The sequence below is a fragment of the Vigna radiata genome, chromosome 8 (assembly GCF_000741045.1).
Source record: "Vigna radiata var. radiata cultivar VC1973A chromosome 8, Vradiata_ver6, whole genome shotgun sequence".
In the NCBI taxonomy this organism is placed as follows: domain Eukaryota; kingdom Viridiplantae; phylum Streptophyta; class Magnoliopsida; order Fabales; family Fabaceae; genus Vigna; species Vigna radiata.
Window position 1 is genome coordinate 11,995,595 of NC_028358.1, and position 15,858 is coordinate 12,011,452.

The 15,858-nt window shown below is 32.6% G+C and overlaps 2 protein-coding genes across 3 annotated transcripts; one reads left to right on the forward strand and one right to left on the reverse strand.

The window, feature by feature from the left end:
* Positions 1-3,402: 3,402 nt before the first annotated feature.
* LOC106769730 (zinc finger A20 and AN1 domain-containing stress-associated protein 4) lies at positions 3,403-4,874 on the reverse strand. 2 transcript variants are annotated; one of them, XM_014655464.2, is made up of 2 exons: positions 4,723-4,874; positions 3,403-4,447 (listed from the first exon to the last, which is right to left on the reverse strand). In XM_014655464.2, the coding sequence occupies exon 2, from the start codon at positions 4,379-4,381 to the stop codon at positions 3,848-3,850; it is 534 nt and encodes a 177-aa protein (XP_014510950.1). In that variant the 5' UTR covers positions 4,382-4,447; positions 4,723-4,874; the 3' UTR covers positions 3,403-3,847. The 2 variants fall into 2 exon arrangements, with proteins under 2 accessions (XP_014510950.1, XP_014510951.1); XM_014655465.2 differs by having other exon boundaries at positions 3,403-4,386; positions 4,723-4,869.
* Positions 4,875-13,914: 9,040 nt separating this feature from the next.
* On the forward strand, positions 13,915-14,829 carry LOC106770228. Its single transcript, XM_014656048.1, has 3 exons — positions 13,915-13,932; positions 14,171-14,360; positions 14,444-14,829. The coding sequence occupies exons 1-3, from the start codon at positions 13,915-13,917 to the stop codon at positions 14,827-14,829; spliced, it is 594 nt and encodes a 197-aa protein (XP_014511534.1).
* Positions 14,830-15,858: the final 1,029 nt, after the last annotated feature.

Below are 15,858 nucleotides of genomic sequence, written 5' to 3' on the forward strand. Positions count from 1 at the left end.
CAGTAGAACATTCGTGTTTAATAGGACTTTCATCGACGCTTTAACTAGGGAATCATTTAGTGGTGTGTCCTATTACTGCCTAGGTGTTTTTATAAGATTTTTCCGAAGTTATTTGGTTTCTTCAGAGTATTTCCAATCATCCCCTATATTCCATTTATTCTGATAACTAGTGATAACATTGTCATATTTTCATTTCATTTAATGATGTTTGTTAAACTTTAAAACATATGAGAGCGTTTAGACAATTTAGTCATATAGACGATTTTTCTTAACAATAGGGTATCCGACATACGGGAGTTGGTTTACTCTGATGTCGCAACATTTCTCGTTTTTTGCAGGTCTTTAACACCTTATTTAGCCTCAATGTATGATTTACCTCAACTTTTTAGAGTTATCATCTCGGTACACGACCTTCCTTGGCCTAAAAGGTGCTCAACTTATCTATGGCCTCACAGGTATGGCCTCAACACAACCCAAGACTCAAGACAACTCGACCATTTTTGGCCTCAATAGTTCTTGGCTTTATCAAGCCCAACAATAGGTCTCGGCGTTCTCAGCCCCAACATATCTTGCTATTTGCAAGTCTGCCTCAGTTCTTCATGCTTCAGGTACTCAGCGTGCCTCGGATTTTTAGCTTCAACAAGTCTTCAACCTTTTTAGCCTCAATGTCTTTTGTCTTGCCTCGTCTACAACTCTATCTCAGCTCTTCAAGCCTCTACGGTGCTTGGCTTCTTTAAGCCTCAAGGGTAGTCACATTTCCCAAGCCTTAAAGGTACTCGGCCAATCCTTAGGCTTTATAGTGCTCGGCTTCTTTAGCCTTAACATAGATCATTTTGCAACTTTTCATGCAGTTTCCCTGTCTCTTATACCCGGCGGTCTAGGTTGAACCTCCCATATAGTTTCCTGTTACATACCCAATAATCCAGGTCGAACCTTTAATGTAGTTCCCTGCTACCTACCTAACGGTCCAAGTCGAACCTCCCATATAGTTCCCTGCCACCTTTTTAGGTGGTCCTAGTTGAACCTTTCAAGTCATTCCATGTGCCACCTACATGGCCCATCTTTATGAGGTGCCACCCAACATTCAAATCACTTTGTCTCTACGCTTATTGAGGTTAGGGGGCTAGTATACCTATAGGATTACTACTAAAGATACAAATTTTCTTTGATTTTCTTTGTATTTGATCTACAATACAGGATGACTACCGATTACCTTGTTATCAGTATCATGTTACGTAAATTGATGGCTAGCTACAACTACTTTGCTGAATTTACTTAAGTTATTTACATGCCTCCTAGTCATGAGTAGACTGGGGTTGGTGTATTGTACATGGCCTATACAACCCGGCCACAAGTCGATCTCTAACAACCCGACCATAAGTTAACCTCTACTAGCCCAACCAGAAACTGGCCTCTACCAACCTGGTCACAAGTCGGACTCTACCAGCACGACCACAAGTCAGCTTCTACCTATTCGGCCACAAGTCAGTCTATCATAATCTACCTATAAATAGTATGGTTATCAAGGTAAATGATTTACATTCACATTTTAAAACATTAATTGTTATCTGATGCACCCTACTAACTTGGGCGCCAGAGTATCTTTTGCAGGCACACCATCATATGTCCGTGAAGGTCGAGTATTAAGAGCATGACAGAAGGAAGAAGGCTTATGAATGGAAGGTTTAAAAGGTCCGTGGAGCTCATCTTCTCAGGGTATACTCATCTTCGTAAGTACAACTTTAAACCAATTCACTTCTCTTTTAGTTTTGTTCAACCTCCTTTTCTATTTTAGCATAAATTACATATTATTTATCTACAACTAATAAAAGAATATTTGTGTGAAAACAACTTTTTTTAAAAAAAAAAAAATATTTGACCTCTTAATTAAAGTTGCATCAAATGAGCTTCATCAAACGTGACTCATGTGAGAAACTACTTGACAATAGTCAATCAAGTATCAAATTTCATTTGATCACTACTATAAAATAATACTTCATTTCAAAATCTTAAATACATAATTCAACCTTCTCTTCTTTTGTGTATTTTGCATATTTTCCACTATATCTCATTTTTTCAAAATCTTAAAACATACTACAATGTTTCTTTGAATTAATTAACCCAAAAAGAAATTTTTTATCAAGGTTTTCAAATGTTTTATCAATTTCTTTTATTCAAAATAAGGTAATGATATATTTTAGAATTAAATATGCAAGATATAGAGAATAACAATAAAAATGTAAAGGATTTATATTAGCTCACCATTCAATTGCTTAACTATCCAAATTGAGATAATTCACTAAAATCAAATTTATATTGATTTACTTTTCAAAGAAAGCTACATCCAATTGCTTAATCATCCTAATTGAGATAATTCATTAAAATCAAGTTTTTATAAGCATTATGTAAGAAAAACAAGAAATATAACACAACACAATATCTTAAACCATATAAGATCTTTTGTAACCTTTTGTGAAATTGTGTCACAAAAAAAGTTATTTTGTCAACCCTAGTCAAGAAACTAATTACAAAATTTGAAAAACAAAAGTAGAACATAATCACCTTGACGATGAAGTGCAAGAAATTATCCCCTCTAAAAGTAATGATAAGTGATTCACAAAAACAACGAGAAGCAACACTTGAATCTTGATCTATAGAAAATATTTGACAAAAGGCTCAAAAAAATATATTTTTCTTTTAACATAAGTGTTTCAAATGTGTAAAAATCATATATGAAAAAATTATTTTAATTTATCTAATAAATCTTAAAAGATTGAAACCGATTTTGAACATGTTGAAATTTGTTCCAATCAATTGAAATAATTTAAAATCAGTTGTTGAAAATTTTTTAATTGATTCATTTTCAATTCAGTCAATTGAAATCACTTAAAATAATCATTTTAGTGGTTTGAATTTATTTATTCATATTTAATTTGGTTGAAACAATTCAAATTTGATTTTGAAAAAAAAAAACTACGGAATTTTAATTGATTAAAATTTTAATTTAGTTTATCTAAATTTAAACTTGTGTTTCTAGCAAAGTTGTGAACATTTTAACATGTTAAAATGTATTTCAAGCAAATGAAATATTTCCCGAGGAATAAACAAAGATTGAAGGCCTGAACTATCTAGATCAAGCATTATATATTTACTCAAATACAATCTAAACCTAAGAATTATAACTCCACACAAGATTAACTCTTCAAGGCATCCATGATCAAATCTAAGTGACTTGGATCATCAAATCAACTCAATCAAGCTTGCTTGAATCTTCACTATCAATACATGATTTAATGGCAACTTATAACTTAATCTTCGCAGCAACAAGACAATTAATGTAACTTGTTATAATATTCATCTCAACAATTACCTCAAAAAAAAGAATAGAACAGAGCATACAAATGATTGAGGAAGGGAAAAATAGCATAAAATCGTGGAGAGTAAAGAACGAATATTGGCACAGCGCGTGTTCGACAAGTTCACTTTGACATTGATTACCGAAAGCACAATAAAACGCTCCACCGCACTGCGCTGCCCGGAAACCCTAATCACAAATAATTTCAACTACTCCTGACGGTGGTGGACCTACAAATTTTAATCTCAGTGCTCTTTTTCTTTTTCTCCCTTTTACAAAGCCAAATTAAAATATGACTTATTCATTTCAATCCCTTCTACACGAGACAAACCGACTTTTTAAGTTTTATCTTAATTTAGAAGACAGATCATCATCATCATCATATTCATAACATTATACATAACGACATCTCTCTCTCCATCGCTCGCACTACACGTGGACGGTTCTTATCAAATCACCAAACTCCGGTCCCATCGGACGGATCAGATCGAATCATATCCTCCGCAGCTTCTCTGCTTTGATCACGGGGTTTGCCCGAGCAATCTCCTCTCGCCCCACCGTCTTAAAGTCGAACCCGCACGCGTGCTTCTCCGGATACCTGTGGGTCCCGCAAAACGTGACTCCGCATCTGCACTTGAACCCAGTCAACCCCACACGCTTCCGACACGCGGCGCACCGGTTCGGTTGCGATGAACCCGAGGATGTAGAACTCGTCACCACCGCGATCTGAACCGGAACCGTGACCTGAGCCGGAACCTCGACTGCAGCTTCTGCCGGAAGCGGAGACGATGCTTGGAGAAGGACATCAATCGCCGCCGGGGGAGCCGTGGACAGCGGCGTCTTCGCGGAGGAAGAGAGCGCGGTTTCGATCGTGGATTTGGTCGACACGTCGTCCTGCTCCTTCAAACGGATCGCGCCGTAGCATTTGGAGCAGAGGTTCATGGTAGCGGAGCTACCGAAGAAGCCGCAGTTGTTGGCGCAGAGACGGTGACCTTCCGGAGTCTCGCATCGGTGTTCTTCCGCCATGGGATCTTTCGATTTAGGTTTTTTATGTTCTCTTTCTTCTTCGAGGAATCGGAAAAGTCTTGGAACCTGCCGGAATTTCCCGGAAAAAGAAAGAGAAACAAAAAAAAGAAAACGAAAACGATTAAGATTCCGTTCGAATCGTAGAAAATTTAATGGGGAAAAAATTGAAACGCTGGGTGGTGGCTGGAAGGAAATAGTGCATATAAGTAGAAACCGAAAAACGAAAAAATACAGGTTGGGAAATTAAACAAAGTAGGGTTATAAATAGCCGAAATTAGTTGCTGTAACGAAATAAAATTAAAATAAGAAAATAGAGAGTTAGAAGGAAATAGAAATAGTACCTTGTTGAGGTTGAGAATGAGAAGAAGGAAGGGGGAAGAGGGGATAATAAGAACGACGGTGGAAAGAGAATCTTAACGGAGAAGGATTGATTAACAGATTCAGAAAGGGTTTGAGAGAGAAAAAGGAAAAGACGGCAAAACTCGACAAATTATAATAATAATTTTCAATTATTACTACTTTCTATCCATTAAATTAAATATAATAATTCATACAAAATTTTTAAATAAGCTATATATTTATTATAATAGTTTCATACCAGAATCATTAATTTTGAGACTCGCAAAATTTGCCTGCAAGTAGTAACAGCGACCTCATAGCTACATCTATATAAAAATTTTAATTTTAATTTCAATTTGTGGTTAATTTGAATTTATTTTATCAGCATGTATGATTTTGAGGGAAAAAAAGAAAATGCAGACAATAAAATATTCTAACATTCTCATTAATAACATTACAAAATGAAAGTTAAACACAAAATTTAATTTATATAAGGTATATGGTAAAAGTATACCATTAGAGGAGACAGATTTAGTATGAGAAAATATACTTTGTATATTATTATAATTTTAAATAAGATATAATTTTTATTAACTCAGTTTTAAATTTTAAATTTGTTTTAAAAAATTGTAATTATAAATTAATTTTTTTTATTTAGGTATTTTTATAAAATTTAACTTGCTCAAAAAAATTTATTAACTTTCTTACTTATAAAAATTTTGATCTCATATCATTTTCCTATTAGTTTTACTTAAAAAAATCTTATAAAAGACGTTAATATTGAGATATAAGATATAATATGACAAGTTTTATTTGTTAATGAATTGAAGGTGAATATTTATGATATATAGTTAGAAGTTATTTTAATTTCATTTCGTGTGTTAGAATTTTTAAAGGAAATCAAAATAAATATGTACATAGTTTTTTAGTTTTAAAGGATGAAAATTTATATTTTTATTAAATGTATGAGATTATTTATGCTTTAGAATATCTTTAGAGCTTTTTATATAACATCTCAAAAATATACTATTTAACTATATTAAAAGAACCATCACAATTTTAATATTTACAAAAACAATTGACGAGAAAGAATTTATAAAGTCGTTTATAGTCATTCCAAAATAACTATAAAGTAAACTTTATATATAAAGTAATTAAACCAAAACTATCTGCAAGAGTTAGTCTAGATCAAACTAAACATCCGCAACTCCTCCATCCAACGCTTGTTTCAAAGAGAGGTCTTCTTCTCTACTCACACCCACCACAGGATGGTTATAGCAAAGAAAATAAAAGGAAACATACAAACACAAATACAAGCACAAGGGTAAAGTAGAGATACAAGGCAATTTATATATTACATCAACAATTTTAAACATTTATATGTAAATTAATTATAACAATCCAATCATTCTATACATTGCAAAGCCTAGGAAAGACTCATTCGGATTCAGTATGAATGTCGAACTATTGGTAGTTTGTGCACTTGTAATGATAATACAGCTGGCTGAAACCAAGCTACCATAAAAGGTCAATCCATTTACATTGTCTATGGCCTTGACCAGTGCCCATAGGTTAGGACCTCCCGTTATTTTCACCACATAACCCACCTCTCTCTACCTGATAATATGTGATCATTAGAGTGTCGGAATAGACCACTAGTTCAAAGCTCTATACATTCATACAACAACAACAACAACATCCATGGCACTACCATGAAATCTCTTCACGAGTCATAAAATAACGTCCACTAACCATGCTTCAAAAGGGTTTAACGGCACAATCTCAAGAATTTATCATCATACAATATGTTAAGAACGATTACATCATTCAACCAATCAATATAGATATCAAAGTTATAAGATAACCATATAATATAGAAATGCTAACAGATCCTAAATGAGTCGCTAAGAGATCACACTCGATGAGTGGTCACCGAGTCCTCTCGCTCAGCGAATCCACTCGTTGAGCGAATTCAGAGACAATGGTCTAAACCCTCCAACCTCTCGCTAAGCGACACAGCTTGTTGTGCGAATAAAACTCTTAGTGATCCCAGACCCCCGACCTCTTGCTCAGCGACCCAACTCGTTAGGCGAATAAATTGACAATGGCCCAGACCCTCAACTCTCTCGCTAAGTTATACAACTCGCTAGGCGAATTCCTAGACAGTGGTCCAGACCTTCCAAGTATTTGCTCAGCGACACAAATCGTTAGGCGAAAGCACAAACAAGGTGTCAAACTTCTCAGCCACTCACTAAGCAACTCACTCGCTCAACGAGTTTGGATAATTCTACAGCACCAAACTGCATAATTATGAACATGCACCCAAAATGACCAATTGGAAATATTCTTCCCAACTTCTAATCCTCCTAGATCGTGTTATAGACTTAATTAGGCTTGAACAATTGTTTCTAAACCTTACTAACATCATTCTAAAGTGTTTCCTCACCACATTAAACTTCAAAATCTAACTAACCTCAACCTATAGACCCAATTTTCATTCTACCAATTTTGGCACAGTTTTAAGCAACTTAGAGACTCTAACAAGTCTCATTTGACTTACCAAAGTTATTCCAACAAACCAACTGAGTACCTAACCCCCAATTCACCATTTCACTACTGCACTTCCTCAAATCTAACCTTAAACCATAACAAAGTGCCTCTACTCAAAATCAACCAATTCTATCACAGATTTCTAACATTTCATACAGTCAATAACATATCAAACATCATCCAATTCAGTTTATTTTCATAGTTCATCAATGCACTCTAAAAACCAATCAATTTGCACATGGTACCTCTACTCTAAAAACCTAAATTTAGTTCAGTCAACACAATAAACATAGACTCATCACACATACACACTAAATCACTAATTAAAGCAAAAATCTAGCTTCCCTTACCTCGATGTAACTTGCACAGTTATCAAATTCCTCGATTGTTGCTTACATCGCAAGGAACCTCTAGAAACACCTACAAATCACCAATTGGCGATTGAAGACAAACCTTAGAACCTAATTGGAGCCAAGAATTGAAGAAAGAAACTACTTAGACACACATGCAAACATGAATTTCTTACATGATCAAGAGTCAAGAAATCACTAAGAAAAGGGAACAAAACTTACTAACTTAACTCAAGAAATTGATCGGTCGAAATGGTAGTCCTTAATGCTAGGATCGCCTAGACACCTCCTGATCGTCGAATAGATGATCCAAGAGTGAGAAAGGTTAGAGAAAAGTGAGAGAGAACGAAGATGATAGTGTTTTAAAGAGATAAAATGTATTTTACGTAATCAAACGAGCTTAGAAAATTCTATTATTTGAGTTTAAGAGGAAGATGGCATTGATGTTTGTATTTTTATAAATATATTCAGTTCAAAGTTTCTTATTTTCTTCGTAAAGAAAATCATTGCGATAATAAATCAGTTCATTTAATTTTCATTAATAAAGAGCAATATAGGTGATTTAATGTTTTACATACATATGTTTATTTAGATTTATTTTATAAGATGTATGATTTATTCATGCTTATTGAAATAAATAAATTTTATGATAAGTTTGATATAGTTTTTCATACTTTATATTCTTTTATTTTATTTTTTAATAATTTTTTTGTAATTATAAATAATTGATAAATTTTAAAGTGTCATCATTCATAATTATGCATAACCTTGTTTAGATAAAATTACCTTATTTAAATATATGAGACAATGATCGAATTTGGGATCATGTTCTAATAATAATTTATTTTAATAATATATGTGAAAATTTTAATTTTAATTTTTTAAGTAATTTTTTGGGGTTGAATTTGTAAATAGAAAAAAATGTACTGCAAATGAAAGAATCTGTAATTAAAAAAAACTAGATGTAAATAGTTTTTTTTGGAACATATAGCACAATTTAAAACATTTAGTTAACTAATGGTTGACAATACTTCAAAGTCACTCAACTCATTCTTCGTTATCATGCTAACGATGATTTTTATTTATTTATTTTATTATAACTTTCTCCATCTCGTAGTTGGAGCTTTTTAATTAAATATTATTTTTACCGAGTAATGAATGTGATTCCTTTATAAATTACTCACAATCTATTTATTTGAATTTAATGTTTTATTTTTCAATAAATTAGGCATGAATTAAGTGTTATCAGGAATTATACTATAAAGACGGTGAATTTTAATAGTTGTTTTAAATTTATTCATAATAGGATATTGGCGTTTCAAGTGTGTGATTTGTCCTTCGTCAATTGTAATTTTCCAATTCTAAAGATATGTAATATTTGTACCCTTGTTTCATTCAATTTTTTAATAGCACAACAATCATTAGTAATTGTTAATTTTTCATATAAAATTATACTTAAGATTAAACTCCTATATTATATATTCACGTGATGGATTTATACCTGCTCTTAATGTATTTTACACATGTTTCTTTCTAATAATAATCAAACACGTGATTTATCGATTGATTGATCTTGTTTTAAATATATATAGATCTAGAATGGAAAATATTATTATCATTCAAATTTTATAAAAAGTAAATAAATATTTCAAACAAAGAATGAAAGGTTTGATATTCAAAGAGTTTCGTTCCTTATTTTTCCATCCAATTTTGATGCAAAGTAAAATTGATATAGGATCCAAGTGCACGTAATGAATTAAATTTAAAATTAGTAATTAATTTGATATAATTGTATATTGTACTGCCCAGGTTAGATGGTTGCAATATCCTCTCCTCAACAATAGGTCAGATGGTTTGAGAAAAGAAAATAATCAGTCATCAATTAGGAAGAGCATTAAAGGTAGACAAATAAGGACGGACGGACCAGAAGATTAAGGTAAATGATGATTAAAAGTATTAGGTCGAGATTGGATCTTGATTAAGGCTTCATTAATCTCAAGTCCACAACAAAAACTATAAATACAGATCGAAGGTAAGAGGTAGGTGGTTCGCATTTATTGTGCACTTAATACTGATTCAAACTTACCTAACGAACTATCTACTAATTTAAGCATCGGATAACAGAGCGAAGAGAAAGACCCAAAAATGAGACTGGACAACATTGAAGAACAAATTGTATAGGTATTCAGAGTATATCAATTGGTTCAGAGTATAATTATATTCAATTTAGGTATGATGCTAATTTTGTTTAGGTTTAATCATTTAGAACATCCTTATTTATGTAGGGTTTTCTCGATTAGGTCCTGGTATTGTAAAATCTCTCAATTAGGTCCCTGAATGTGAAAAATTGGATCAATTTAGGGCTTGTCGTTAATTTGGGTGAACGACGTTAAAAAATGATATAGTGGGAGGGTGACATTACCAAGTTTTATTGACGTGGCACACATTGGTTGCTGAGCTAGCTTTCTTTTATTTACATATTTAAAAACTTGAATGAAATCAAAACGCAACATTTTTATTTCATTGCATTCTGTTCGTCTTACAGAGAGGGAGGCAATGTTATCCTTTCTCTCCTCTACTCCGGTTCGTCCTGCAAGGAGAAAAAGGCTTCTACGTTTCGTGCTGGGACAAATGGCAATGACGATGACAGCGTGGAGAGAGCGCGACCCGACAGCGTCTTCGTATTCTCCGGGTAGATCATGATGGCGCTTTGTTCGTTCCTTTCTTTCTCCTTTCCCCTTCTTGGATTCTGTTTGGGGTTTTCTCATAGGGAAGGAGAGATGAGTTTCAAAGGGCTCAAGCACGACGTTTTGCGACGCGAGGATCTCGCCCTCCAACGTCTTTGCGGCGAAGGGAGAACGTGTTTGGGCTCACGATTTGGGAGTTGCTTTTGCTTTCTTTTCTGTAGATTGGAACGCGAATTGGAGTTCTTCTTTTGCAACATTAGGGTTAGGGTTTTTGAAATTGTGAATTTGGGGTTTTGGATCCTGCGATTTAGGGTTTTGTCTGTTCTATGATTTTGGAGGTTTCAAATTGGAATCTGAGTTTGAGTTATGGAAATTTCTTGAGTTCTTGATGTTTCGTTTTGGGTTCTTCCTTTCTACATTTTTTTTAGTTAAGGGTCCTTTCTCGCTGTTCTGGGTTCCCGTGGTGGTTGAGGATGGTTGTTCTGGGTTCTCGCGGTAGTTGATGATGGTTGTGCGAATGGTGCTAATGAGTGCGGCCATGCCACGGGTGTTTTGGGTTCCCTTTCTTCTAATCAGTCTCAACTCAATTAAAGTACAACGTTTTAATTTGTTAATTATTTTTATTTAAACGTTGCGTTTTAATTTATTTTATTTCAATAAAATTTATTTTGTAAATCAAACAAATCCAACTCAGTTGACCATATACTGCCACGTCAGTAATATCATCCTGCTACTCACAATATTTTTTAACACCATCCATCCAAATTAACGACTCCAATTTTTCATATTCAATGATGTAATTAAGAGATTTAATAATACAAGAAAATTCTACATAAATAAGAATATTCTAAATGATTAAATTTTTTTTAAGTAGGCATTAAAAAAATATATTATCAAGAGATAGAGACAGCGAAAAAATGCAAAGTCTTTTTCGTTAAGAAATAATAAAAAACGAAATGTACTAAAAAAAAGTTGCTAATGTAGCAACAAAAAATAATATAAAAGTTGATATTATTATATGAAATGAAAGAGACAAGGTGGCAGTGGTGGTACTGAGTATGGATTTGGTAAGCACTTTTTAAGTTGAGCATCTTTCTAGAATTTAGGAAAAAATTTTCTGAAAAATAAATAAACAAATAAAGTGGTGGACAATCTGTCAAGTAAACTGTTCACAATAAATAATAATGTTTTTCTTGCCATAAATTTTGTCTGATCTTTAAATACTTTCGAAATGTGCTGTCTTTAAATATTCTTTTAGATGATGGTTTATATTATTTTCAGCAATAATAAATGTCATTGATCCAAGTAGGACTTGTTAATATATGTATATTAATTCTTAAATATGGGGTTAATTAACATAAATCAAAAATATTGTTATTTTAAGTCAATTTGCGAAAAAATATAATTAGATTTAAAATTATTTTTTCGATTATATAAAAATTTAATTTAATAAAATTTGTTGAAAACATTATATTATTTATTATTGAATATTCACCTGCTTAATTATATTATTTAGCAGCATAATTAAAAGTTTTTTTTTTTAATTCCAACTTATCGATGATTTAGATTTCAATTAAAATAAATTTAAATTTAACTAAAAATAAAAAGTGATTTTGATTAGAGTTGTTAAAATAAATTAAAATCTACAAATCAATTTGGTCTATTTTAGATTCAAGTTGGTTTGATTTTAAAAATATAAATTGACACATAAAAATAAATATGAGAAATTAAAAACTTAATTTATTTGATTTGAATATATGGTGAACTGAGTTGGTTTACGAATTTATTCATAAATAATATTTTTCACTTATTTGAAACAAATCTTATTTTTTCGCAAGTATTTTTTACCTGATCTTTTTTTTAATGGTTGCTTCTAGAGTGAAGATCGTTTAATTAAAAAGTCCACTCGTTTAATTTATTAATATGTAATAAATTGAATTGAGTTTGAATTTTTTTAATTCATTAATAAATGAGTTATATTAATTAATTAACTTAGTAATCAACCTATAATAAAATAAATTTTAACCGAGTTAAGTGATATGTTTTGACAACTTTAATCTAAATTTTATAGTATCATTTATCTTTATCGAATAAATTTTAATTAAAATAAAACACTAAACTTACAAACATTTATTATATTTATTTACTTTGCATAACAAGTTAATTTCTTGATATAAAATCAATTAAATGTAAAATTAAATCGTCAAAATAGTCTTTTTATTATTAGTTATACATTATGTTTTTATATAAAGTAAAATGTATAATTCCTGTTATAGTATTAGAAATCACAATTTTAATGAATCATTTAAAATTTGAATTATGTGTTAATTTTAAGTAGCTTGAAAAAGATATGTATTTTAGTTTTTGAATGAAAGAAATAGCATTAGAGATAGTAAATTGAAATAGGGAAAAGAAGAATATGAAAAAGTAAGAATGAATGCATTGTTATGAGAAAGAAAAGAAGAAAGGCGAGTAGGTGTGGGGCTAAGTTGGAAGTGACAGGGAAAGAAAATAAATAGTGAAAAGTTGCGGCAGAGATATTTTGTGAGATAGATAGCAATGGCTTTAGTTTGAAGCAAGTTGTTGCGTCGTGTTGTGTTATGTTGTTTGCTTAGCAAGATGCAGTCTGGATTAGTTAGTGATAGAATGAGTTGGTCACCCACTTGATCCTTTCTCAACAGATATATATATATATATATATATATATATATATATATATATATATATATATATATATATATATATATATATATATATATATATATATATATATCTTCATGCATTTTTTTTATTTTTTATTTGTTTGTTATGTTATTAGTATACTATTCTTTAAATAACTTTTTTTTTTTAATTTTCACTTATATATAACAATGTTTCTTTCTTATTTATTCAAACGTATACTTTGCAGATTATTTACGAAGACAGTCACTTCAATATTTGTAGCTGAAATTTGAAGCCGAATTCTTGATTTTTTTTTTCATTTTTTCGATCAGATATAAAAGTCGTCTTTCTTTTAAAGCATTAATTTAAATATAGTAATTTGAAAATGTAATAATTATTTTGAACATTAATTCTTTACTTTAAAGCATTAAAAATCTCTCATCTCACCTCATCTGATCTACATTCAGATTGTGCCTAAGTCATCCTGTTGTCAAATGTTTTCTCTTTCATCGATTAAACTTGTGGAACGGGTAAGTTTCGTTTCTTGAGTTTCTGTGAAAATCTGGAAAATTCTGTCACATGCAAGGTAGCCCTGCTGATGGCATGCATTCTTCAACCTTCTCTTCTCCTTTCTAACTTAATTTTGGTCTGTTGGGTGGTCTTTTCTCACCAATCGGTGAACTATAGGTGTTCCTAGGATTTCCGGTGTGAAAGCAATTTGTGGAAAAGATAAATGTTGCTCTATTCGGTCAAAGAGGTAAGGGAAACTAGTTAATTTAATTATGATTTACTATGTATGAAAGTATTGTTTGATAATTCGACATGTATGTGAAATTGAATGATTGTGTGTTCGACATTGTTGGTGTGTGTTGTGTTCATGTTGAATGCCTTTCTGCAGAATTCTGGTTCATGTCCGAGTGAATTGTGAGGAAGTGTGGCAGTGAAAATGGGGAATTGGTTTCAGGTGTGAGTGTGTTACAACCAAAGAAAAATAAGAGATGTTATAGGTGCAGGAGTGAAAGTCACCTTGAGAGAGATTGTCCTTTGGGTAGGAGAACAACTACTTAGAACCGTTCGGTTGGGAGATTTCTGCCAAGAGGAGGTGACAGACCTTAAACTACAGGAAGAGTTTATGCTTTGTCAGGTACAGAAGCGGCCGATTCAAGTAATCTTGTTGTTAGTATTTGCGTGTTGTTTGGTAGAGTTTGTGTGGTATTGTTAATCAATGGGTGACACATTCTTTTGTGTCTGAAGCTCGTGTAAAGAAGTTGGGGTTGACTGAGGAAGAGTTACAGTTTGATCTGGTGGTATTTACACCAGCAGCTGGGTTAGTTAGAACATCTTTGATGTGTGTTAGATGTCAGGTTGAGGTTGAGGGGGCATCAGTTGAAGGTGAACCTGATTTGTTTACCTTTGAAAGGATTAGAAGTGATTCTTGGAAATAGATTAGTTATCTACCAATCGCATTCTCATAGATTGTGTAGAGAAGAAGTTAGTGTTTCTTGAAAAGGAAGAAGCTGTGTCCTTGTCTTCTGGGCAATTGAAGCAAGACTTGTTGGAAGGAGCGTGTTGTTTTCTGGTATTGTCTCACTTGGAAGTTATTTCGAGTGAACAATGTGTAGATCGTTTGGTAGTTAGTGAGACAGACCGTTCGATAGTAAGTGGTGTAGACCGAACGATAGTAATAGACTTTTTGGACGTGTTTCCTGAAGAAGTGCCTAGGTTACCTCCTCAGCGTGAAGTTGAGTTCTACTTTGATCTGGTGCCAGCTGTTGGACCAATATCAATAACCCCTTATAGGATGGCTCAAGTGGAGTTAGTGGAATTGAAGAAGCAGATTGAGGAATTGTTGGATAAGTAGTTTATCAGACTGAGCGTTTCTCTTTGGGGTGCGCTTGTTTTGTTGGTGAAGAAGAAAGATGGTGGCTCTTGGCTTCGTATGACTACAAGCAACTGAATAAGTTAATCATCAAGAACAAGTACCCTTTTGCATCGGATTGATGACTTGATGGATCAACTGCATGGGATTGTAATATTTTTCGGGGAGTTGTTCTCTCACCTGAAAATTGGAAGATGTCATGAGGGAGTTGTTCTCTCACCTGTTCTCTATTAAGTCTTAATTTTCGGGGACGAAAATTCTTATTGTTGGGGAGATTGTAAGAACCGAGAATTTTAAAGAAAATTTTGGAGTGACAGGTGTATGAGATTTATGGGATCGAGTGGAAATATATTAAAATAATAATACTATATAAAGGAGATTTCCAAATGCTCGTTCCATTTTTCTGATACAGCCATCTCTATTCAGATTTTCTTCTCTTCTCGTCCTTTTCTCTAAAAATCTATAATCTCACCTCATCTGATCTACAATCAGATTATGCCTAAGTCATCTTGTTTTCAAGGACTTCCTCTTTCACCAATCAAACTTGTGTTTTGAACGGGTAAGTTTCGTTTCTTGAGTTTTTGTGAAAATATGGAAAATTCTGTCACATGCAAGGTAACCCTGCTGGTTGCATGTGTTCTTCAACCTTCTATTCTCCTTTCTAACTTAACGGGACAACGATCCAAAAAAGAAATTTTTAAGAAAAGCTTTTTGGAGTCGCCATCATAGTTTATTCTGGAAAACTACGAAAAAACCATAAAATGATAAGGCAAGGTCTGCGAAAATTGAAATTCGGGTTCGGGAGTCAGTTACGTGTAGGGTAGGTGTTAGCACCCTATAACGCCTGCCTGAAGGCAGTACCTTTAATTAAATACGCGAATAAGGATGTGGTTTGCAAAATGTTTAACTATCCCAAGAACAACAAAACAAAGAAACAAAAATATTTTTTAGGTTTTTGAGCCCGACAAGGATTGACCTTGTTCCTACGTATTCTCATTCAAAATGAGAAAT

Excerpts from the sequence above, each read along its gene's own strand:
- LOC106769730 (XM_014655464.2), bottom strand. The coding sequence starts at position 4,381 with ATGGCGGAAGAACACCGATGCGAGACTCCGGAAGGTCACCGTCTCTGC.
- LOC106770228 (XM_014656048.1), top strand. Across the intron at positions 14,361-14,443 it reads TGAGGGGGCATCAGTTGAAG|ATTGTGTAGAGAAGAAGTTA; the intron begins GTGAACCTGATT and ends GCATTCTCATAG.